The 24,568-nt window shown below is 43.3% G+C and overlaps 1 protein-coding gene, 1 non-coding gene and 1 pseudogene across 2 annotated transcripts in view; all 3 read left to right on the top strand.

Moving 5' to 3' along the window:
* The window catches only part of Mthfd1l (methylenetetrahydrofolate dehydrogenase (NADP+ dependent) 1 like), a 186,417-nt gene that overhangs the window by 4,380 nt on the left and 157,469 nt on the right, over positions 1 to 24,568 (top strand). Inside the window, exons 2-7 of the mRNA XM_074072325.1 lie at positions 2,161 to 2,245; positions 3,328 to 3,378; positions 3,468 to 3,521; positions 7,914 to 8,038; positions 9,570 to 9,670; positions 10,745 to 10,881. Coding sequence (XP_073928426.1) covers positions 2,161 to 2,245; positions 3,328 to 3,378; positions 3,468 to 3,521; positions 7,914 to 8,038; positions 9,570 to 9,670; positions 10,745 to 10,881 — 553 coding nt within the window. The remainder of the gene's footprint in view (positions 1 to 2,160; positions 2,246 to 3,327; positions 3,379 to 3,467; positions 3,522 to 7,913; positions 8,039 to 9,569; positions 9,671 to 10,744; positions 10,882 to 24,568) is intronic.
* On the top strand, positions 11,582 to 11,655 carry Trnav-aac (transfer RNA valine (anticodon AAC)). The gene has a single exon. It is a non-coding gene; the product is annotated as a tRNA-Val (tRNA).
* Positions 21,612 to 21,787, top strand: LOC141416408 (small nucleolar RNA SNORA73 family; annotated as a pseudogene).

Raw genomic sequence — 24,568 nt, 5'->3', positions numbered from 1 at the left:
GATTCTTGGGCCTGGTAACTTTTCTCTTGCTGGTTTAGCTCCTTACCCTGGGATCATGAGTAACCTTAAAGAAGGAAACATACCTGTGGTACTGGTGCGCCCCACAGGAGCCAATTTTGTTTGGTTACAATGTTGAGCCTCTTATTCACCCATACTGTCCATCAAACCATTGTCCCCTCAGTGATTTTATTTGTTATTACTTTTGGTTTTGTGAGACAGGGTCTCACTGTGCAGCCCAGGCTGGCCACAGTTCTTTAGCCTCTGCCACCCAAGTGCTGGGATTATAGATGTGAACTACCGTGCCTGCCCTTCCCCCTGCCCCAGCTATTTTTAAAGTCTGATTCTTTAACCTGTTGGTGACTTATCTGTTGAAGTGTTCGATATTGAACACTTCAATAGATATTATTGAAGGTGGGCAAGATTGATGTTTTCTATTAGTATGAGTGTTTTTAGTTTTCAAGGGAAGCTCTGAGGCAAAGAAAAAAAAGTATGTCCACTTAAAAGACAAAAGTCAAGGAATACACCTGTTTACAGATGAGAAGGCTGTGTCCGTAGAGACAAAGTAAACTGCCCACACTGGAAAATGAAAGGCCTGAGTGCCGGGTCTGTCTGTATGTCCACTGTCCTTGTTCCAGAACTATCCGGATGCTTGTTTAAGGAGTCCCCTTCCTGGGCCCCTCCCCCAGCATGCCGAATCAAACTTTTATTTCTGCCATGAACTGCGTGGGGCCCACTCTCCAGTGCCTACACACACCAGGCAAAAGCTGGGACCCAGCCTGGCCTGGATTAGCAGCCCTGTCAGGCTGAAGACCTTGTCGCCCATCACTGGACACGTGGTATTTAATAAGGTGCTTTATAAATGTTCCCATATGGTCTTGTCCATTCGGCACAATAATGCAGCTACTTCAGTGGGGATTAAGTTGTTTTATGTCAAGTGTTTAAACCACAAGCAAACAAATGCAGGTTGTACGCAGTTGCCTGCCCATCCACTGAGTCTGCATGTTCTAGACCTTGTGACAGTAGGAAGGCTGGTCTAGTATCAGCTGTGTGTTTCCAAGGTTCCTTAAGCACCTCCCTCAGCACACAGTGCCCTCTGGTCGCATTTCTTAACTACTGCTCTGAAAGTTGGGAAACTTTTTGCTCTTGGTGACTTACTGCTGGTAGGACCTGGCTGGAATTCCTTCCTCTTGCATTTTTTTAAAGATGTTAAGAACCTCTCAGAAACCAAAAACAACATTTACAGATGGTCTGGGACTAAGGGTGTGGCTTAATGGTAGATGCTTATCTGGTATGTGTGAGGCCCTTTGGTTCAATACCCAGCACTGCCAAAAAGAAAAAAGGTTTTAACATAGAAGTTGGGAACTGACTATGGAAGAGGGGTTTGGAGAGGAGAGGGACAGACTGCCATGGTTCACATGCTAGCAAGGACATTTCGAGTAGGTGATTGATGTTGGTGAAGGTGACTTCTGAAATCACTCATTCAAAAGGCTCCAGAAAGGGCCTGTTTCCTGCCACACTTATGTAGGTCTGCAACCCTGGACTGGCATCTCTCATCTCCAGGGCTCCATGGGGAAGGTGACCCCTGTTGTGCTGTAGGAGACCAACACACAGACCAAGTTGTCCCCAACAGTGAGAACTGTCTTCCTAAAGAGGCCTGTAGAGAGTCACCAAATTCCCATGTGCTCCCTCCTCAACTTCTCTTCCCCTCCGGTTCCTCTTCCTTCACCTTCCTCCTTGAAACTCTGGGATCTGGAGTTCAGCCTGAAAGCTCTCTCCCCAACCCCATCCTCACCATCCTCTTCCCTACCTGTATTTGTTTTCTTTCCCCCAGATCCCAAATTCAATTTGGAGGGACTGGGAGAGTATGGTGGAACTAATTAAAATAAAAACCCGGAGATTTTATTGTAGTAAACTTGGAAAAAACCAAAGAAAATTCACCTCTGGGAATTTACTGTTACCTAAATGGCTTGTTTCCCTCTGCATATTTTAAAGATCAGATTGTCATACATTTAGTGTTTCTTAATGTCACTGTTCACTACTCTTCCTTTTGTTGTCTATTTTCACTTATAGTAGTGAACTTGGTAAAAGGATATGTTGTGTCCATCCTTTCTACTCATGAACAAAGAAGTAACTATGTTGTTTTTTTCTTTCTGTATGTAGAGAAGTCATTCACAATTCAAAAGAAGTTCTGAGTTTGTTGCAAGAAAAAAACCCTACCTTTAAGCCGGTTCTTGCTATTATTCAGGTAAGCCAAGAACATGGTGTAGCCCTCCTGTTTTAAGATGCCTTTCAATTTAGAAAAATAATTACATGTAAAAGACCAGCTGCATTTCTTATCAAAGAGAGAGGGCTCAGTTGGAAGCCCTGTTCTTTTCTGTCTTTGACCATTTGCTTGTGCCAGTTAGCTATTGGCCTGCTTCAGTCTTCCTTTCTGAGAGTGAGGGGCACCCATATAAATCATGTTATACGGGATATGAGACAGCCCCCGTGTGCTTCTAGATGCTTATCAGATGTGACTTGAAGGTGATAGAGGGAATGCTCCTTTTTGTTTCTGTGGAAGACAGATGCTAGGTGACTCTGGGTGCTTGGTAACCTTTTCACTCTATCTTGTGCAGCCTGTGTGCCAAAAGTCATCACTGTGTCAGAGGGCTCTGCCTTCCATCCACAGTTTTTGCTGCAGCCCCTTAGTGCCAAGCTATACTTGGCACGCTTGCTGTCGTCATTGGCAAACTCGGGCAGGGGCAGGTGCCGGGAATAATGAGGTGAGCCAAGTCTGGAAGCTGATATGGCCCAGCAGTTGGACTCCTGCGGTGATGGCTTGGCCACTAGTGCATCAGAACGACAGCCTGCAGGTCTCTCAGTGCCATGTTTTTTGAGATTGTACAGCTGTTCTCGTGGTACTTACATTCTTTGGGGTCTGAACCCCAAAACCCCTCACACAGAAAGGCAAGTTAGCGCACTAAAAGGGGAAATAGTTTGAGAATCTGGGCTTCCCAGGAACCTGCTTACTCTTTGACTTTCAAAAACCTTCCAAACTCTTCCTGTCTTTGTCCTTGTGTGAGAGGGATGCTGGCTATGTATGTACTGATGTCCTTCTTATTTGTCCTGTAATATATATGTTATTTTTTAAATGACACCATTTGAAAGCCTGAGAGATTAGTATGTTCATAAATACTAACAATTACTTTCTTTTTACAAGCAACAAGATTTGTTTTTTCTGTACTTGCCATATCATCTTACATAGTCTGTCATCACATAATCCTGTTCCTGTGTTCTGATCTGTGCCTTGTCCAGATATTCTCGAGCGGTTTTGTTCTCTCTCCTTAGGCTGGTGATGACAACTTGATGCAGGAAATTAACCAGAATTTGGCTGAGGAGGTGAGGATTGGTGACTTTTTTAAAAGTTCATTATAATTCTTACCACTGTATTCTCTTGTTGTGACAGAGAACCTTGTGTCCCTTTGCAGGCTGGTCTGAACATCACGCACATCTGTCTTCCTCCAGACAGCGGGGAGAATGAGGTAATTTCTTCCAGCCCTTGTTTTTCTTTCCTCCTCAGGTTCTGTAGGCCTGGGGGCATCTCCTTTTTGGTGGGAACAGGTGTAGCCTTTTCTTGTGGCTGACTTTCCAGGGAGGAAGAGTCCACTTTGCTCCCTGGTCTCTCTCTTCCTTCCTGTATGTTTAGCTGAAGACTTGAGTTAGGACGACATTGTGGTTGTGGCTATTTATTCAGCTGTCACGGCAGTGTCATTTAGTGAAATTGTTGGACTATAGGTATCTGGAAATGTGGCTCCGATCTTGCTCTGTCCTGACAGGTTTTTGGTCCTGGACCATTCCTTTGGTGTCTCTGGGTCACAGTGGCCTTATTGACACAATAAAGGAACAGAACAAGATCTCTTCAGGGTCTTTTCTAGGCTAACATTTTGGGACTCCTTCCTTGGCATTTTGATATAAAATACCCATGGGTTTCCCTTTACTGCTGTTCCATGTGGTCTAGTTGTTTCTGCCAGCAGCCTTCCCTTCTGTCATTTCAATGTGGTCCCTGTCAGCAGTCATGGCAAGGCTGTACTACACACTATGGTGTCACTGCTGGGCCTTTCCCTTCTTTGGTTAGCTTTCCTCTGGCTGGCTGTGGTAGTGAGGAGTAGGGTAGGATTCATGAACACCTCAAGTAACAGAATCTTACATAGCAGAGTTTATTTTCTTACACATGAACAAGGTTTAGAACATGGCAGTCCCTGGCTGAAAGCATCACAAAGTCATTAGAAACTCAGCTGCTGCTTCCCACTTCACCATCTCTGTGGTTTTCCTCCTAGTCCAAGATGGCATCTACTCTTATCTGTCACACCCACATTAAGGAGAGGTTTTCAAAAGTATCATTGTAAGGAACAAAAAGGGACTGTTGCCACAGGGGAAGGGGGGTGGTTTACTGTGGTTCCCCCTTTGTCAAGGAGGCTAAGTCCCAAAATACCCAGTAGAGGCCTGAAACCACAGATAGTACTAGACCATATATGTATATATATATATATATATATATATATATATATATATATATATATATATATATATGCATTTATGTGTAAATGCACACACACACACACACACACACACACACCCTCCTGCCTCTGTCTGTGAGTACTGGGACTTTATGAGACAGGGACTCACTGTGTAGTGGAAGATATATATTAGCACACACATCACACACACACACACACGCACACACACACACACACACACACATATAATAATTATGACTTCCCTTAGGCTGAATTGCCAACATCATTATCCATGTGCTTCGGGGCCATCATTAAGTAAAAGTAAAAGTTACTTGAACACAAGCACTGTGAAACTGCTTGTGTTGATCTGATAACCCAGATAGCGATCAAGTGACTAAGGGGCAGATAACAAATACAGTGTGATCACCCTGGACAAGGCGATGAGTCATGTCAGCTTCCATTAAATTTCTCAGAGTGGTGCACAACTTAAAATAGTTCATTTTTGAAACTTTCCCTTGAGTTCTTCTTTATCCTGCAGTTGACAGAGTAACCGAAACCTTGGAAAGTAGAACTGTGTAAGAGGGAACTAGTTGTATTGCGGTAGGAAGAATGCACTGACTACAATCCTGAGTCCTCTCCAGGACTAGGTGGACAGGGTTTTTCTTCTGTAGGGAAGAATAAACAAGGGTAGAAAGAAGGGTGTGAGGAAAGAGGTGAAAGGGTCACTTGATGGGATCAGAGACTTTGTCCCTTAGGCCAGCCTGTTCACGGGAGGTGCTATGTGCTCCCGGGACTAAGGATTGACCCAAGGTTCAGGGATCTGGAGGGAGAGAAGCTTAACCAGAGTGGATAACAAGCATTTTGGGGAGTGGCTCAAGTGGTAGAATGCTTGCCTAGCAAGCATGGGGCGCTGAGTTCTATCCCTAGTACCACCAAAAAAACCCCCTAAAACCAAAAAAACCGCACTCAGCATTTTGTTCTCTAGTCTTTGGGAGCAAGCAGTTCAGCCAATCATTGATATGAGACAGTGGGCTTTTGTAGTCTATATCTTGCCTGTGTCCTGTATAGACTGTGAGTCCCATCTAGGTCTGATTGGGAAAGGCAATTCTTTGAAGTACACAGAGGTTGGGGGGTGGAGAGGGGTGAGGCTTCTTAACCTTCCTTCTTTTCCAGGATCACAGGGCCCAGATAAAGTTCAGCATTGTCAGTAGAAATGGAAGGGAAGAATGAAGACAGGCCTCCTCCCTCTTCCCCTTAAGGATGTTTCCTATAAGTCATAATTCTGCTCCAATTCTGTTGACTCCATCCTCATTGCCTGGCCACACTGCAATGGAAGCTGGGAAATGTAGTCTGTATACCAGGGGGCCTTAGACCATTTATTCTCACAGCTAAAAAACCAAGGGTTTCTTCCTAAGAAAGAGGGAAACTGAATATTGGACAAGTAGCTTACACCACTTTTTCATGTAACAAATATTAACACCAGCATTAGCAGAATGCAAAGAAATTTCTGCAGTACAATTTGTGGGTTTTTTATGTTGTTTTGATTGGCCTTGACTTTTTTTTCTTTTTTCTTTTTTTTTTTTTTTTTGAGATTGGGCCAGCACAGGCTGGCCTCAGACTAGAGATCCTCCTGCCTCTGCCTTGGGAGAGCTGGGACTTTTGATTTTGCTTTTTATAGGACAGGGATTCACTGTGTATTCTGGGTTGGCTGGAACTCTGTAGCCCAGGCTCCACTCCAACTTCCTATCTTCCTGCTTCAGCCTCCAAGTGCTGGGATTACAGGTGTGCACCACCACTCCCCTCCTGGCTTATTTTTTGACAAGAAATGATTTCTTCCCTAACCTAAACTCTAAACCCCCTCCCCATCCTAACCTCTAACCCTCCCTTTACTCCTATTTTTCTTTGGTGAAATTCTGATAAAAATAAACTAATATGGTATTACTATGTTGAAAAAGAATATCTTAATTTATTAAGATTTTTTAAAATTTTTGTTGCTTCATCCAAATCCTAGGTACAGGTAAAGATGGTCCCCTCACTTCATTCTGAGCTCTGCTTAGATGTCCCGGCTCCAGAGCACCCCTATCCACCACCGATAACCCACTTTGTTTTTCTTCACATCAGTGATCACTTTCAGGCTTATAATAATATTAATATTTGGTGGGGGAGGGGTTGTGCCTCCCCGTTAGAATCATCAGGTTTACGAGGGCACTTTCATTTATAGCTAGCTAAATTTCCTTAATTAGAACTAGTACAGGCTTAGTGGCTCAGGTGGTGGGGTACTTGTCTAGCAAGCACTGCGCCCTGACTGCAACTCCCAGTACTGCCAAAAAAAAAAATCGGTACAAAATAGGTAAAATAGGTGCTCGGAACATATTCATTGAATAAAAACATGCTGAATAAATGGAAAAAAAAATTCTCGATTTGGTACACCAAAATCACTGTAGTGATTTTTACTAGGAAATGAAACAAAAATGTACCTCCTCCAAGTGAGATCCATAAGCACAAGCTGGAACCTTCTTACTCATGAGCCAATAGTTCTGTTAAGCAGAATGGATCAGGATCCATGTGTGCTACATTTTAACTGTCATAAGCCTTTGGAAAGGCTTCCAGTTTGTCACTCTGGAAAGTGTGACCCCGAGGGCCTCAGTGGCTGTTGGAGGCTGTGGTTAAGAAGCTGTTGGTGAACACCTGATGTTTGCAGTGCTCAGGCTTAGCTGGGCCAGCTTGGAGTGCTTGGGACTCATGCTTCCCGCCCTCCTGGAAAGCAGGCAGTGTGTTTGGGTTAAAATATGATTGTTGACAGATAATTATCTTTCGTCTCTCTAAACCTTAATAACTGTTGAGTCCTGGTTTTGTTTTGTTATTTTCTGGCACAGAACAGAATGATAAAAAACTATGAAGTCACTAAAAAATTGAGCCAAGCTTCTTTTGAGCTTTTACAAACATGATAAAAAGAGGGAATAGACTTCTTCATTGTGCTTTTGAGTTTGTCTTCAAAACAGATACTTTTTAATGATTTTTTTGTTTGTTTACACTGTACTGAGTCGACTTTGGTCCTCATTCTTGCTAGGCAAGTGCTTTATTACTTGAGCAACGTCCCAGCTCTCTTTGCTTTAAGTTTTTTTTTTTTAAATAGGGTCTTACTGTTTTGGCCCAGGCCAAACTGGACCATGATCCTCCTAACCTACCTGGGTAGCTAGGATGACAGGCATGCACCAACACACCCAGCTTTTTATTGGTTGAGACGGGGTCTTGTGAACTTTTGCCTGTGCTGGCCTCCAACTGTGATCCTCCCAATCTCTACCTCCCAAATAGTTAGAATTATAGGCAGCGTGAGCCACTGTACTCGGCTCTGAACCTATTCTTATATAAACTTCTCGATTCTTATTTTCACAAAACTGATTTTGTTCTCTTTAGATTATAAATGAAATCTTGAAGATTAACGAAGACACCAGAGTACATGGCCTTGCCCTTCAGATCTCTGAAGACTCATTTAGCAACAAAGTACTCAATGCTTTAAAACCAGAAAAAGATGTGGATGGGTAAGAAATACAAAAGAAAAGAATCAACCTGTATTGGTAAATAACAGACTACTGTGGGGTTTTTTTGTTTTGGGGAGGGGAGTTGTAAATACTAATTTTTGCAACCATGTCAGTAATTAGCTGAAAGGAATCATTTAGAGTACCTCAGGAGTGTGAGACGCCGAAGCTTCTGTGTGCAGAAGTTCTTTATCTTGGAGAAACACTTGTCCTGTTCATTTAATAAGTTCTGGTTTTATAGACTGACCAGCTCTCCTCTCTGAATCGTTTTTCTGGGTAATTCTCCCAGACACCTGAGACCTGTTTCCCAGCCGTTCCATATTCTCTCTTAGCCTCAAACCAGTTGAGAAAAACAAAACAAATTCTTTTCTTCACGACACAGGATTTTTGTGAAGTTTGAGGCTGGGGTGGGAGTCGTAAGCGTTGGGCTCTCTGTCCGACGTTGGTCTCTGGTTCCCATTATGTATGACGTGAGTTTCATAGGACACAGATGCCTCCAGTGGACAAGGGGGAATCGGCCTGTTTCCTGAGGACTAAAACCTCCATCTTCCTGTGTGGAAATATGGAAGTATTTTGTAATATGGCTAAAAGGAACACAACGTATTTAGGGCTTCAAGGTAACGAGCATATTTATAAAGTTAGACTCCTGGTCTGGTGTTTCTTGATGGAGAATTTGCCACCTCGTTAGCCACCCAGGCTTCTTCCGCTCTGTCCTTTTGTCATGACGTGGGGTAGACCCCAGACACAGGTTCAAAAGCAGTGGCCGGGGTAGGAGAGTGTGCTTAGCGTGCGTGCAGCCCTGGCTTCAGCGCCCCCCCCACCTGCCACTGTCCCAAAAGTCCCCAGTCCTACCGTAGATTCTCTATAACAGGAGAAGAACAAATCCATGAGAAAGCTTCCAGAACCTGAACATAACAGGGGATAGTTTGAAATCTTTTCATAAAAGTAGAGAATTATGAAAACTTTTTAAACGTCTTCATTTGTTACTAATCTGGGTTGGGACCATTGGCTTAGGCTACACCGTTATTGAATGTTTTGTCCTAAATTTGAATGTGGAAAGGCACAGAGGTCATTGAAATACGTGATGTCTCATTTTTTTTTCCCCTTGATTTCCCAAGAAGATAAATACCGAGGTCAAGTGGGGGTCTGACCTGTGAATCCCAAGTCTTACTGGGTCACTCCAGTTTGTAGGCTCAGTTCTGGGTTCTGAGAGTGGACTGAGAGTAAAGTTTGGGGGCCACCATTTCCTTTTAAGCCACTGAAGATGCTTCCTGCAGTTGCTGGAGTTCAACAGAAAGCCTTGCACGCCTTGTGCTGTGTCTTGATGCGCGTGCAGAACCAGAGCTCCCTCGGTAGGGCGTGAGCAGAGGGGATGCGCTACAAGGCTAAAGGCCTGTCTTCCCTGCCGCCTGTTAATTCTTGTTTATCAGAGCCTATCTGTCAGACATTGCATGGATGGTATCGGAGATGAATACAAGTGAATTATCATTGAATGGCTTTCAATTCCTGCTTCCTTCCTTCCTTTCTGATTCAGGGTGACAGATATCAATCTGGGGAAGCTGGTGCGCGGCGACGCCCATGAGTGCTTTGTTTCACCTGTCGCCAGAGCCACGATTGAACTTACTGAAAAATCAGGTATGATGCCCCTTCAGAAGTTTCTATTTTCTATTTATTGCTGTGTATGTATTTTTAAAATATGGATTTGTTTCTAGAAGACTCTCATTGAAGTACCAAAGTAATATTTAGTGTTGACTTTACTTTTCTCATCTTTTAGTTTGGGAAGCAGAAATGAATGAATAGAACATTTTCTAGTAAGATTGGCTATAATTTAAAAGGGAAATGGGTAAAGATGAATGATAGCCTGTTTTAAACATTCTCAAATTTGCTCATGAAGCAGTCAAAATGACCACAGTGAAACATGTCTTAAGTTTCAGCTTCTGGAATCTGTCATTCCGTAGGTATAGATAAGTCTTAACTCAAGACTGTAAGGAAGCCATTAGATGTCATGTAGAATTCAGACACCTAGATTGAGGTCAATTAAAGAGCAGTGTCTTTCTCAGTAGTCATTACTTAATTTCCGTCATTCTCCTTTTGATCTTGCATTTTTATGCCAGTGAAAAATAAGAGAATTTATCTTTCTTGATTATTACATTTAATGAGCAAATTACTACTAAGTGTCTAATACATGTAGGGCTTTCTAGCTAAGAACATAATAGTTCAACTAATTTTTCTCTACCTCAATTTGAATAGAAGAGAGGCAGATGCCCCACCTCCACCCCGAGCATGGAACAGCCAGGCAAAAATTCCAAAAATACGCAGCACAGTTTTGTGAAAAGTTTAACTGTCAGGATATACCCTTAGGTCAGTAACCATTAAGTAAAATTCAGAGATAATCCATTTATACAGTGTTCTTCTTCCATATGGATTATTGAGATGATAGTTCTGGGCCACTTTACCAGAAAATTCTCAAAGAAAGGTAAATTGTGGCTAGTAAAATATATGAATGCATTGTAGAAATAAATCAATACGAATTGGAGCCTAAAGAGTACGAAAAGAGTTTTGGTTAATTATCCCCTCATCCCTAGCTCATAGTCACTGTAGCGTGTTGCTGAGGAAGCCAAGTTTTAAAGGCCATTTTTCCTTCAGTAAAAGCTATTTGGGGAAAGATGTGAAGTTTGACTATAACATTGAACTGTTGTTGGTTGGTAGGTGTCAGCTTAGATGGGAAGAAGGTGTTGGTGATTGGGGCTCACGGATCCTTGGAAGCTGCCCTACAGTGTCTGTTCCAGAGAAGAGGGTCCCTGACGATGAGTTCCCCGTGGAAAACGTCTCAGCTTGAAAGCAAGGTAAGTGTCATGTGGCAAGTGCTTAGGCCAGGCAGAAAGAAAGGCTGGAGATACATGAGCTAGGCATTTCACTTAAGAAGGTAGAAAAAGAACCATAGAAAAATCTCAAAGGATGAAAATAATAAAAAGTTAAATGTCAATGAGATTGAAAATAAATGTATGTGAGAGACTATCAACAAAGCCCCCAGTTGGTTCTTGAGAAAGACTAGGAAAAAGACACACAACTAGCCAAAGTAAGAGGAAACAAGAGAACACAATGATGACAATAAAGAACAAGGAGATATAATCACAGAAATAAAAGTTATTTAAAGAAAAAAAAATGCCATCTATAATATAATGCTTGTAAGTTTGAAAGTTTGTATGAAATGAAGACTTTCTTAGAAACATGTAACTTCCCAAGTGGACTTAGGTAAAATTTTTTAGACATATACCCATTAATGACATTGAACCAGTCTTCTCATCAAGCGAGCAAACGAGGAAAGATGACAGTTATTTTTCAAATAAGTTCTACCAAAGAAAGAAGATTTTTCTAATTTAAGCTTTCTTCCAGCTAGTGGAAAGGGAGGGAACATATCTTAAACTCTTTCATGAATGCCAAAACCAGACAAGGACAGGGTGCTAAAGAAAAAGTAACTGACCAATAATTTCACCTATGAATGTAAATGAAATAATCATAACAAAAGTCTTAGAAAACCGTACTGGTGGAGTGGCTCAAGTGGTAAGAGTACCTGCCTAACAAGCATGAGACCCTGAGTTCAAACCCCAGTACCACCAAAAAAAAAGTTGGGTTTCTTTTAGGAATGCCATGGGAATTTAGATCAGAAAATCTATTACCTTATTATCAGATTAAAAATTATATTCTTACTGTAATAGAGAAAAATCATTTAATAAAGTCTAGTAGTATGATTTTTCCTTAAAAAAAAAAATCCTTTTAAACTAGGTATTTAAAGGAATTTCTTAAAGTAGTAAAACATCAACCAAAATTTATAACAAATACCTCCCTTAATAGTGGAAAGATTACAAACATTTAAAATTGGGAAGGATCAGGGTATCTGTTGCTAGTACTCCTAATTGTCATTGTACTGGAATTTTTAGACAACACAATAGTATAAGAAAAAAGAAAGGAAAAAAATTCATATTGATTGGAAACAAGACACCGGATCATCTATTGGTTAGTAATGAGTGATATGACTGGCACGACATAAAAGGCCTAAGCAATCTATAAAAAGTAGGAGAATTGATGAGTCCACTGAGCAGATTGACTGCCTTCTAATTAGGATTCAGTGAATAATAAAAATTGATCTTGTAATTCATTTTAATATTTGATGTGTTATATTTCTTATACTTCCTGCTTTTTTCAAAGGTTTTGTGTCAATGAAATATTTGCTTCTCCTTTATAAGCTATTATCACTCCTCGCAAATATTGGTAGTGTAAAAACTAGGGCACAAAATAAACCGTCAGCACTTAATTCTAACCCCCCTTTGGTAGTACTTGGATTTGAACACAGGTCCTGGCACTTCGTAGGCAGATGCTCTACCAGTTGAGCCACCCCCCACCCCCATCAACACTTAAATAGTGATTGTCAGCATACTGCAGCATCACAACTTAGCAACGTTGAAAACCTTGATCAAAACAGGTTTTGGGGGGGGGGGGTTGACCATGTTCAACTGAGAAAAAATTATTTTGTAAATCCAGGAGAAAATAAGGAGCTGATACCTGACACTTGGGGATCATTTATAAACAAAATTTTATTAATAATTTAAAATAATTTTTAAAAGCTTACCGATATTGTTGGAGTTTTGTATCTTAAGAGAGAGTTTTGGCCTCTTTAGCTTAAAGCATTTATTTAAGGTCAGAGGCATGGAACCACAGACCTGTTCGTTTTTAAACTGGGCAGTGGGCATCCAGGTGTGTTATACTTTTGTAGTTTCTTGTCTGAAGTATTTCATAACATTTTTCTATTTCAGAAAATAACAATGCAGCTGACAAATTTCAAAGTGAGATTAAATAATACGTGCACATTAAGTGTGATAAGTTTCAGTAGTTCCCATTATTAGCAAATCCGTGTTCCACAGCTTCCCTTCTTGAGATCAGCTGGGGTCTGACAATACTCAGTGGAAACTTCTGAAATAAGCAACTCATTCGCTCACTTTTTTCTTTTGCTGTACTGTGGCTTGAACTCAAAGCCTTCACCTTGAGCCACTCTACCAGCCCAGTTATTTTTTGTGATGGGTTTTTGGAGATAGGATCTCACAAATTATTTGCCCAGTCTGGCTTCGAACACCTGGTCTCTGCCTCCTGAATAGCTAGGATTATAGGCATGAGCCACCGGTGCCCGGCAGGATGGTCTTGCACCTTCCCCCTTTGTCCTGCCCTGGATGTGGATCGTCTGTCATTGTACTCACAGTGTGTGAATGCATTAGTCACTTAGAAGCCTTCTTGGCTATTAGATTGAAGGTGATTGGTGGTACCGCTGCTTGTATTCAATTGACCTTTATTTTACTTAATATTGGCCCCAAAGCATAAGAGTAGCGATGCTACCAATTCCAATATGACAAAAAGCTTTCAAAGAAACTGTAAACTAGCTGAGTGAACTGTAAACTAGCTGAGTGTGGTGGCTCAGGCCTGTAATCCTAGTTATTTGGGAGGCTATTGGAAGGATTGAGATTCAAGGCCAGCCTGGGCAAAAAGTTCAAGAGACCCCATCTCAACAGCCAGGGTGCAATGGCACCTGCATATCATTCAAAACTGTGGGAGGCTGAGATCAGAAGGATCAGGTTCTAGACCAGCCTGGGCAAAAAAAGCTGGGTGTGGTGGGGTGTATTCCTGTCATCCCAGCTGTGTAGGAAAGAATAAACCTAAGTATATCTCAGTCCAGACCAGCCTGGGCAAACAGCAAAACCTGTCTCAAAAATAACCAGAGCCAAAATAATAAAGTTCAGTGTAACCCATGGCTTTGGGCATCCCCTGAGACTCCTGGAATGTGTCCCCTGGGATAAGGGTGGTGGGGGTGGAGAGCTACTGTATGCAGAACAAGATCTAAAAATACACATTCCTCATGTGTTGTGAGAGGGTGGAAATGAAGAGCAAGTTACAGCTCTGCCAGGTGGATCCAACTGATGCAAGGTCTTCAGACAGCTGGGGAATGTGGTCTTGCAAGTTAGGAACCTGTGTGTGTTTTTAGTAGTCACCGCATGGTGGCAGTGTACTCAAGAAAATTCAAGAACTCTATACCCTTCTTCCCTTCCTCCCTCTCTCTAGCTCCCCCTCCCCTTTTTTGTGGTGCTAATGACCAAACCCAGGACCTTGTGATTGCTTGGCAAGCAGTCAGTCACTAAGCTACAGCCCCTATTTTTTACTTTAGAGCCTAGAATTTTCAATTTGGAAGAGGAAAATAAACCTTGGCCTGAGCACTGAGCTCAGCACTGAGCAGCTGGTGGAACGAGAGGGCCTCATTGGCAGTTGAATGTTTTCACAGCTGTCACAGATACTTGTGCTTGCTGTATCTGTATTTTTGAGAAACAAAGACATTTTTCAGAGTACTTTTTTTTATTGTGGATATAAATCATCTGGGCTCTGTATTTGGGATGAAGCTCATCCTAATGTTGAGAAGGATTAAGTGGCATGATTTTCTAGAGAATCTAGAAATTGGGGAACATTGCTGATTTCACTTACACAAGAAGGCTTTCTTTAAAAATTGATGAACACTTTCTTCCTAAGCCCTTAGGCTTACAATGGTGCCATTGTGCATCCTAGGAGCTGTCAGCTTTCATTCTTCTTATTGCTTCATCTTTGAGGGTAAAAACAGGGAGAAAGCGTTGGGGCTCCCTCTACTTATCCTTGAAGTGTTTTTTGGCCTCTACCTGGCACATAAGTACCTCTGCATACACCAGGCTGCCATCCTGCCACATATCACAACCTGTGATTTTCTGATTCCCATGCTGGCTGCTAGCATTTCTGCAGTCACAAACCTGTTATGCCTGCATCCATACCTTTGCCTCACATTGAAATTGACACTCTTCCTGTGTTTAAGGGAAATTGGGGAAGACAACCCTGGCCATTTGTCTTAGCAGGAACTATCACCTTTATTGAATCAGTGGTAACAGGTGGTCCAAACTACTCTGCATCCTCCCTCTGGGGTCACAGTGGTACAAAGAGCTCCTGGGCATGTGCCGGTGCCCTTGGGCATCTGACAGGGACAGGTTCTGTTCCTGTTTTCCTTTCGCTTCGAAAAGCTTCACTGGAAAATGCTGGAAGTATATATGTAAAAGAAAATTGTCCTGTTTAATGAGCACTTTGAGATTATAGCATTTAATTTGTTACCAGCCATGATAAAGGAGCTGGAGAAGGAAGAATACAAGCAAAGGAATGTGGCTACAAAGTAGAAAGTTGTGGTCTTTGAAAAGCATTGCTTATGTGTGCACAGTAATGCACCATTTCGTGGTGGGATCCTTCCTGAGAAATGTGTCATTAGGTGATGTCATTGTGTGAACCTCATAAAGTGAGATGACCACAGCATTACGAGTCAGTAAAATCTTATGGGAGCGCTGTTGTGTATATGTGGCCTGTCATTGACTGAAGAGTCGTTATGCAGAATATGATTGTGTTTGTACCTGACATGGAGTTAGCACTCCCCCCACCCCCCCACCTCCATCAGATGTTTTACTGCGATTTCCAAAGTTGAGGGAGTGAGGGGTTTGGGCATCAGGGTGAGACTATATAACCCTAGAGGCCTCTCTGCTGCCTACTAAGATACAGGTAGCCTTACCTTACAGGCCTGAGATGACCTTCCAGCTGCCGGGCAGTTACTACAAGCAGTAGGAAGTGCCTTTAAAGGTTTAGAGTCGGGCACAACTCGTGTCCTTTGAGCAATGTAGCCTCGATTTTGGGTTCAGGTCCTGGCTGCTGTTTACCTGCTCTGAGCCTGTTTTCTCATGAGTGGGACAAGGATCATTAGCTCATGGGACTGTAGTGAGAATGAAAATAAATAATTGTGCGGATCAATTAGGTAAATGAAGCCTGAGTAGATAAACGTATAAAATAGCGTGGCATAAGGTCCTTCACTGGAAGCCTGGTAAACGTGCTTCCACTGTATAGAGTGGGGACAGGCAAGAGTGTCTGTCTTACTGGTGAGGTCTCCAAACTGTATGTTGACCGAGGAACCCAAGCGAAAAGCAAAATACTAGAAGACAATGTCCCAGAAAGAGGAAGTGCTGACCAGAGGGGGTGCCCAGCTTTGGCCAGTCTAGACTCACTCTCTGGTCCCCAGTAAGAGTTTGTTCAATGTTAAGGAATGTAGCGCAGAGCTCTAAAACTGTGGACCTCGTCCTTCCTGTGACTCACATGATGGACACCAGGAGGCCAGCCACTTCAGAATGTGTCTGCTGGGGACTTCAGTTACGCTGATTCAGTTAAATAGAAATGGGTCCTTTCTCAATCTGCCTGTCTAAATCTGGGAATTCTTTGAATGCTGCTACAGTTTGAGTGTGTCCCCCCCCAAGTCCTCATCTATTACAAGCTTAGTGTTCAGTTAAGAGGTGGGTCCTAGTGGGAGGTCATTACCAGCTCCTGCCCACTCTCTGGCTTCCTGTCTCGCTGTGTCATTGGATGTACTTCTATCGATCGATGTGATGCCGTCTGCCATGAGACTTCACCAGAGCTGAGCAGAAGCCAACACCAAGCTCTGGAACCTCCAAAAGTATGAGCCAGATAAACCTCTTTTGTTCACAAAGTCTCTAGTCTTAAGTATTTCATTTAGTAACAGAAAATGGACTGGTATGCATATTATTTTTCCCTAAAGTCCTCAGGGAGCCTAAGCATGAAGACCTGAGAGTTGCCTTCCTGGAATTCTACAGAAAACAGAGTAGACATCTGTGTTCAGTAGCTTTAGCTCTTACGCCCATTGGAGTGTTTCACTGGAAATCAAGAATGAGTTTCCTGCTTTGTTTCTATGCACCGCTTCCAGGCTTTGAGGTGCGTTATGCATTTCTGTGGGTATCCTAGAGTTGGGGAGAGGAGGAATGTCTGGACATTTGTACAGTTTAGCCATGTGCTATGGGGCATCAGGCGTCAGTAGGCCATAGCACTGGGTCTAGTGGTTTAGGGTTGGGCTGGGGAACCCACCCCCTTCCCTCACCTTGCTCCACACAAATGCAGGCCCCCACACTCAGCCTCCCAGGGGCTGTCAGTGAAGAGAGAGCCATTAGTAGGTTTGGAGGTACCCTCTTCCTTAACCTCGGCTTTACCTTGATGCCAGAACCATCTGGGGTGAGAGGACGTTTTGCACTTGGTACTAACAAGGCTGAGTGGCCCCCCTCTCCTCAAAGAGCTTGAAGGCGCCGCAGGGCTCTGCTCCCTTGTCAGGCTCCATTGAACCATGGTTAAGGCACAGCTGAAGGACGAGACTTAAACGGCCTCCAGCTGGGACGAATCAGGTAAACCCCAGCTGCACGCAGAATAACCTAGAAATAAGAGAATGGTTTATTTTGTTTTTCTCAGAGGATCTCATTTCTCCACCTTGAGCAGAGAGACCTTCAAAACCAGTACTAACAGAAGAGGGAAAAATAGGGACATTTCACATTTGAAGGATCAAAGTGTGTGGGTTTTTTGAGCAAAGCTACGTTATCACAAAGTTTAAATTTAGCACACAGCATGATCTATAAATGGCTTTAAAAAGTGAAGTGGAAAACTGAATGTGTTTGTTATATGTATGAAAGGACGAGGACAGAGACAGGGATCGCCTAGCTTTTCAAGTGGACAGGATAGTGGGTGGCAGGCGAGGCTTACAGCAGAGACTACGTTATTAGTGCATGCCGTAGTTATGGTCACTAACTTACCTGGTTCCTGTGGGCCAGGCACTGTCCTTACTCATGTTATCTTAATGATTCAACACACGTACCCCATTAGATTGGACTGTCACTGTCCCCGTGCTGCAGGTGAGGAAACAGACTCGGAGAAGGGACTTCCCAGAGATCACACAACTAAAGATTAATGGAGGTGGACTGCAGCCACTGTTGTCAGCCATTGTGCAAATCGGCTCTTATTCCAGAAAGTCTCATCTCTAAAATTTAAAACCAAAAGCTCCTCCCAACTCAGGTGTGGAAACCCAGAGAAACCAAGGCCCAAGCCATTGTGCTGAGTTCAGTGCTGTTCTGGTTCATGGATCCCAGAGAGATCCTTGTGAGAGAAGCAAGCTCAGGGAGACCCACTGTGGCCTTGTCACCAGTGCTCAGGCTCCCCCTCCAGAAAGGATGGTGTGCGCCCTTTGAGGAGACTAAGGTAGGCACCTGGTCAGTTGTGTGGACACGCAAGACGGCCTCATCACTGTGACTCCTCTCCACTGCCTGTGATGAGTGGGATGGAGAAAACAGCCTCACGCCCTCTTGGACACCAGTCTTGTGGTAAATGAGCATCTGGGTAGTGTGTAGTTCAGTGGATGTGAGTAATGTCAGTCCCTGAGCTTTCTTTGGCAGGGTTTTGTCACCACAAAGACTTTTATAATTTTTTTTTTTTTTTTTGGTGGCACTGGAGCTTGAACTCAGGGTCTTATGCTTTCTAGGCAGGTGCTGTAACATTTGAGCCACTCTGCCAGCCCCTTTGGCAGGTTTTTAGATATTTATGGCCTGTAGGTGCATTTGGACATTGGCGCCTATTCTTTTCACTCTTCCTTTATCCAATCAGTGCATTACTTACCAATACTAGAGGAGGAGCTGTTTAGAACTTTGAAAGTTAAAATACCAGGCTATTATATTTAGCAGTGTTGAGAAAAAGGACCTGGGAGAGAATGTATGGAAACTGTATGACATCAAGTGGAGCTGCTGAGTGAACAGACTCACTAGTCTTAGATGGCACAAGAGTCAAACTGAGAAACTAACTGGAATTCAAGAAAAATACCATACTGGTCTCTTTTTGTGTGTGGTACTAGGAATTGAACCCAGGGCCTCACACATGGTGGGCAAATGTTTTACCATGCCCACCAGCCCTTTTATTTTTGCACTTTTTTGTATTTTGTTTCTGAGGTTCTCTAGTTTGCCCAGGCTGGACTTGAACTCTTAATCCTCCTGCTTCCATCTCCCAAGTGGCTGGGATTACAGACATGTCACCACATCCAGCTAGTATATTGTGCCTGTATCAGATATGTGAGTGGAAATACATCTGTCTCCACCTTTCTCTCCATTTCCTCCTCCTCAGATGCCCTTCCGGTGCCTTATGTATTCTGATTCCGCTCCTAGTGAGTTATGTCACAAACATTCAAGAGTTGTCTTGAACCTGATCTGTGTTCTGTCGTACATATCACATTAGAAGTGACTCATGGGGCGGTGGTGTCAGTTTAAGAAATAATAAAATGGAACTGTATTGCTGCAGTTCATCTCTGAATTGTGGTTCAGTTCAGCCTTCATGCAGTCCGTGCTACCTTGCAGTCACCGGTGGCCAACCACAAATACGTCATCATAGTCATCAGGGGACAGGTGGGGAAATAAAGTTTAGATTGAGCAACAGAGAGCTGTCACCAGCCCTGGCGGAAGGGCTCCAGGCTGTATTTTGCAGAGCAGGCTAGAAACATGAGCTGCAGGCCACTCGCACGTCTCGGAGTTTTTCATTCCAACTTCAATGGGAATACTTTGTGAGGATGTGGAATTAGATATTTTAATGGGAGTGACCATAAAGTACCTCTGCACACATGGAGAGTTCATTCCCAGACTTTCCCATGTGTTACGCATATTGCAACTCTGAAAACCAGCATTAAGCTCACGAGAGAGCCTGGGCCCTAACCATCACTGATAAGGAGCAGAGTGTGGACCTGAATCCAGGTGGCATGGCGCCACCTGTACTGTCCTTCCCCTGCGCTTGATTTCTCTCCTCCTGGGGGAACAGCGGAGGGCAGGGCTGGAGAGCTCCTCCAAGAAGTGGAATGCAGAAACCCAATCTGTAGATATGCAAAGTGAGGTCAGAACTGGAGAGCTTAGTAAACGTCAGGACACACAGAGCTACACTTTCCACAGCCACATTGGTGCACGCTGTCTGTGTTAAAGGCTGCTGTGAGCAGCGTGAGCGTGCATCCTGAAGCCTGTCACCCCTTTTCAAAGTGCAGCTTCTTATTGATGCTCTGGGGACTATAATAGGAGTATTTCTTCATTTTTGTGCTCCATGACTCTGAGCCCTTGTCATATGAAGGGAAATTCCTTCATGTATGTGCTCTCTCTCTCTCTCTCTCTCTCCTCTCTCACTCTCCATCTCTCTTCCACTCTCTCCCTCGTATATCTTAATTTTATTTTTTCCTGGAGTGTGAGGTAAGAGATTATTTTTGTGAATCATTCAAAATATATCCATTACGAGCTTTGGGATTGTTTTCCTTTTACCATCTGTCATAACTTGGAAGTATCAAGATCACTTTAACAGAGATTGACCGTCTTTCATAACATCTTGGATACAGCTGAGGTCTTTGACACACTTTTCTTATACATAAAGTGAGATGATGAAGTAAGACCTGAACTTGGAAACGCTGAGGGAAAGGAAGGTCATTTATTATCCTTTGGCAGGGAAATTTGGTAGGTCCATGCTGTAATCCTAATTCCTCGGCTGTCTATTTGGCTTGTCATTCTTCTGGTTTATGAAATAACCCAAAGAGAAGTCTCATAATTTTAAAAGCCAATAATCTGTTTTGCTGATCACAAATGAGAATGAAAAAAGAAAGAAATACACTCAATTTGTGAAAGGAACATAGTTCTCCCAGGGTGAGATCACTGGGTAGGCACAGAGTGGGGGAAATACCTTTTGCTGTAACTCTCTTCCGCTTATCTTGCCAAACTCTTACAGCATCTGAATGAAACCATCTGAGTGGTTTGACGCTGTAGAGGATCACAGTTATTTCAGTGTTCCTATTCGGTGGTATGCTTAATATTGCAGGGAAAAGTGGATGTTGGTGCATAGATAGAGTGATGATATTATGGTAGATAGATGCTCAGTTCATTTCAAATAAAATGTTAGATATTCTAAGTTCAAAACCCACATGAATAAACAGGCACTCTGCTAATGAAAACTTCCACCTGAGTGAAGTATCCATAGCAGGCAGCACATTCTGTTCAAGTTGAAAGACTATGCCAGGCCTGGTGGCTATGCCAAAGTCACCAATGAATTCTTAAGTGCCAAAATGTATTTCTTGCTTTTTTTGGGTGGGTGGGTGGGGGGTTGAACTCAGAGACTTGTGCTTTCTAGGCAGGTGGTCTACCACTTGAGCCACACCCCTTGCTCTTGTTTTTATTTTTCACTTTTATCTTTTGGACCCCTGGATGTCTTGGAAGCCTGTTGACCACACTCCTTTCCCATAGCTGCAGGAACATGCTTCTTCTTGCTCTTCCTAACTCCTGGGCCACACCATGTTCCTGTCCTTTGCTTTTCCTTTCCATTTATCAGTGTTACCCAAGGCTGCACTTTAGTCTTAGTCTTTCCACTCTGTTTGTTTTCCTATGGAAATCTTAGCTTGGCTTCTGTTTTTAACTTCCATCTGTATGTGGATGAATGCCAGCTGGCTCCCCCATGCTCCCTGACCAAGCTCAGCTCCAGACCTGTGTGTCCAGCCCCCTGCTAGACACCTCCTCTGGGTGTCTAGCCTTCTCAGTCCAGGCTCCCTAGGAATCTTCCTAAAACACATTTCATCGTGGGAAGACAATCATCCAGTGAAGGGCAGTCTGACCACCACTGTGTGTGATTAAGAGAAGTCAATGTAACATGGACACCTGGAGAGGTCATTCTCCCCAGGCTCTGTCCAAGTGGCCTCCAGGGTCATAGGGCTCTGCCCCATGACATACAGTCCCCTTCCACAATAAGTTTGTGCCTGCATATTCCTGTGACTTCTCAGAGTCCTGTGGACAATAACCAAGGAGCCAAACAATTCAGGAAACACTCCTCTAAGAAAAGAAAACGTCAGCAAATTGAAAAATTTTCACACTTTATAAAACAAAGTGACATTTTTCTAAAAGAGGAGGGGAGAAGAGGAAAGAAAGGGAAGGGAGGAAGAAAGGACGGGAAGGATTCAAATTCTTTTTAGGACTTTGCCATGAGATAGTCCAGGAGTATTCAGGTTACATAGGATTTTCATGTACACTTGAACTTAATATCCACAGAGCCGTTGAACTGGGCTCACAAACACACAGCATGTTCCAGTTCACTGGAAGTGAAGGATCAAGTGAGGGGGCCACGTGGGTGTGGTGGGCCTCACCCTTCCCTCAGGACTCCTCTGTACTATGTGTGTGACATTTGGTTGGCCAACACCCAGGGGCTGATCAAGAATCTCCAGTCCATCCAGATGTTAAAAGCTAGTAAAGCTTACTTTCCAAGATGTAGGAGAAAAATAAGTCGAAGTCAGATGCTTCCTGTTTTCTTCCTTGTGTGTCAGTGGTTTGTCCTGTGCGCCCATCTTAATGATCCCAGCTCTAAAATCTCCCAGGCAAGGACTGGATTCTTTCTTAAGACCCTCAGCTACTTCAGTGTCTCCTGGCGCTCAAGAAAGAAAAGTCAGTGAATGAGGATTTTTCACTAAAGAATGTTGAATTTCATTTAGTTTGCTATCATTTTAAAAGCACACCTTTGGTGGAGAAAGTAACATTGTTCATTTTGAACTTGTTTTCTTGGCCGTGTTGGTAACAAAGGATGCGGAAGCAGGTTTCACAAGCCTCCTGTAGCAGAAACCATAGCTCTACAAAATAAATTAAATAAATAAATATATCCTTCAACTGTGTGTATTTTTTTTTTAACCTATCCAGCCTTTGTTGTGTATACAAATCTCTTATCTAAGACCTTGCCAAAACACACTCTTCCAGGCAAGAGTTGGGCTTATTCTTGCTCTAGTTAAAATCTTCTTCAGTGCATTGTATTTGCTAGATGCAGAAGTGGAGCATCCCACACACTTTCCATATGGCGTCTGCCCTCTCTCCTCATAGTCTTCCCTTAAGAGTCACCCACTTGAAGAAAAGTTTGCACGTTATCTACACACCGCTCCCCCCACGCTCCCCACTCGATGTTGTATATCTGCTCGCTATTGCTTTAACATTTGGTCCTCTGCCTGGGGAGTGGGCGGGCCTCTTTAAGCCACCCTACTCCAATCTCCACAGAGAAAGCAATATTTTGTTAGGAGGTAAAGTTTCAAGCCAAGCTTTGGCCAGGGCTTTTCCCATGTGGGAAGAAGAAAGCAGGAACAGCCAGTGAGATGATAATTCTCCTTGAATTTGAGCTCATTAAAATCTTCCCTCGTCTTCTGAGGGTTATTTATTGATTTAAGCATCTACCACTTTTCTTTTCCAGAGAGAATTAGCATCTACAATACGTTGCTGAGGGAAGGGATTTTTGTCTTTTTTCTGTGGGACTCGTTGGACCCAGGTTGCTTATTAACACAGTCCACTTTACAGTTGTGTGTGGGTACGGAGCTGAGGGGCCAGAATGGGATTCCCAAGATTTATAGGTAATGAAAAGAACAGGTTGTATCAAAGGCACCACGTGTAGGAACCTGAGTGTTCTTGGGGGACCTGTGGGAACCTGTGACCCTTGGCTTTTTCCAAAATGAACCTCTCAGCATTACTCCCAGGGAGCTCTTTTTTATAGGTGCTTTAACGTGTTCTGTTTTGTTACTATTGTGCATGAAAGGTCTAACAAAATGACGTTTCTTATCTGCTGATCTGCAGCGAGTCTTAAACATTTGCACCTCCTGAGGATTGCTGTGGTTGAATTTACGGCTGTCGTTTATGTAAATGAAGAAGTTATTTTTTAACCAGATGTTTAATATCGTCTTCCCAGCAGAACACTTTTTCCTTTAAACATAACATCACCCAAAAGTCTAATTGCTTTTCAGATCCGCCTGGAGAGATCAAGTGCAATTTGAACAGATCAGATCGCTGGGGATATTGACTGCACACGTCTTGGTGCCGTTTAGCAGCGCTACGGCCCTGTAGTGAAGAAGGGTGGTTACTTGGGCAAATGTCTCAGTCGGAGCTCTCTTCTCTGCTGAACGTGATTGATTCTCAGATGCAGTGCACTGCTATTCAGTGTGGTCTTCTGCTTCCTGTGCCGTAATAACATAAGGTGCAGAAAAGCAGTGGCGCCTTTTCCTGTTTGTGTGATCCAATTCATCGAATATTTCGGGGTGTTTCCTTTTAAAAGTTTGTTTCCTTGGCCCAATGAAAAGACATGCATTTAAATTGTTATCCTGGTTCCCGTTCTGTTAGGGGAGCTCAGAGCTATCCTCCATCTTGTCTCCTTTGTTCATAAGCCAGGTGGGACTGTCCTGGATCTGTGTCCCCTCTTTACTGTCTCTTGTTCCAACATTGCTAAAAGATACCAGCGGACATATCTTCTTGCCCAGGTAGCAAGAATTCTCAGGTGGAGGAGCGAATGTGTTCTTCCCCGAGATCTTTGGGAACCTGGAGAACCTGTGGAGGCGTTTGTGCTTTGGTGTGGTAGTGGGGAGAGCTTTGTCCTCCATTCCTTTATCTGTTTGAGCCCAGGAGCTCTGCAGACAGTTGTGGGCAGTGATGTCAAAAGGAAACAGCAAGGGAAGGCTGATCAGTGCTGGAGAGTGAAGGGCCGGCAGCAACCCTCTCTCTACCTCACAGGTGCCGCCCAGATTGGAGGCACCATGAGAAGTGGGACCAATCATCCAGGTCATTAAGCTCCACGAGCCGCAGCTTTCTTGTC

The sequence above is a fragment of the Castor canadensis genome, chromosome 1 (genome assembly GCF_047511655.1).
Source record: "Castor canadensis chromosome 1, mCasCan1.hap1v2, whole genome shotgun sequence".
Lineage (NCBI taxonomy): Eukaryota > Metazoa > Chordata > Mammalia > Rodentia > Castoridae > Castor > Castor canadensis.
Note: the sequence above shows the minus strand (reverse complement) of the source record. Positions and strands in the feature narration are given on the sequence as shown.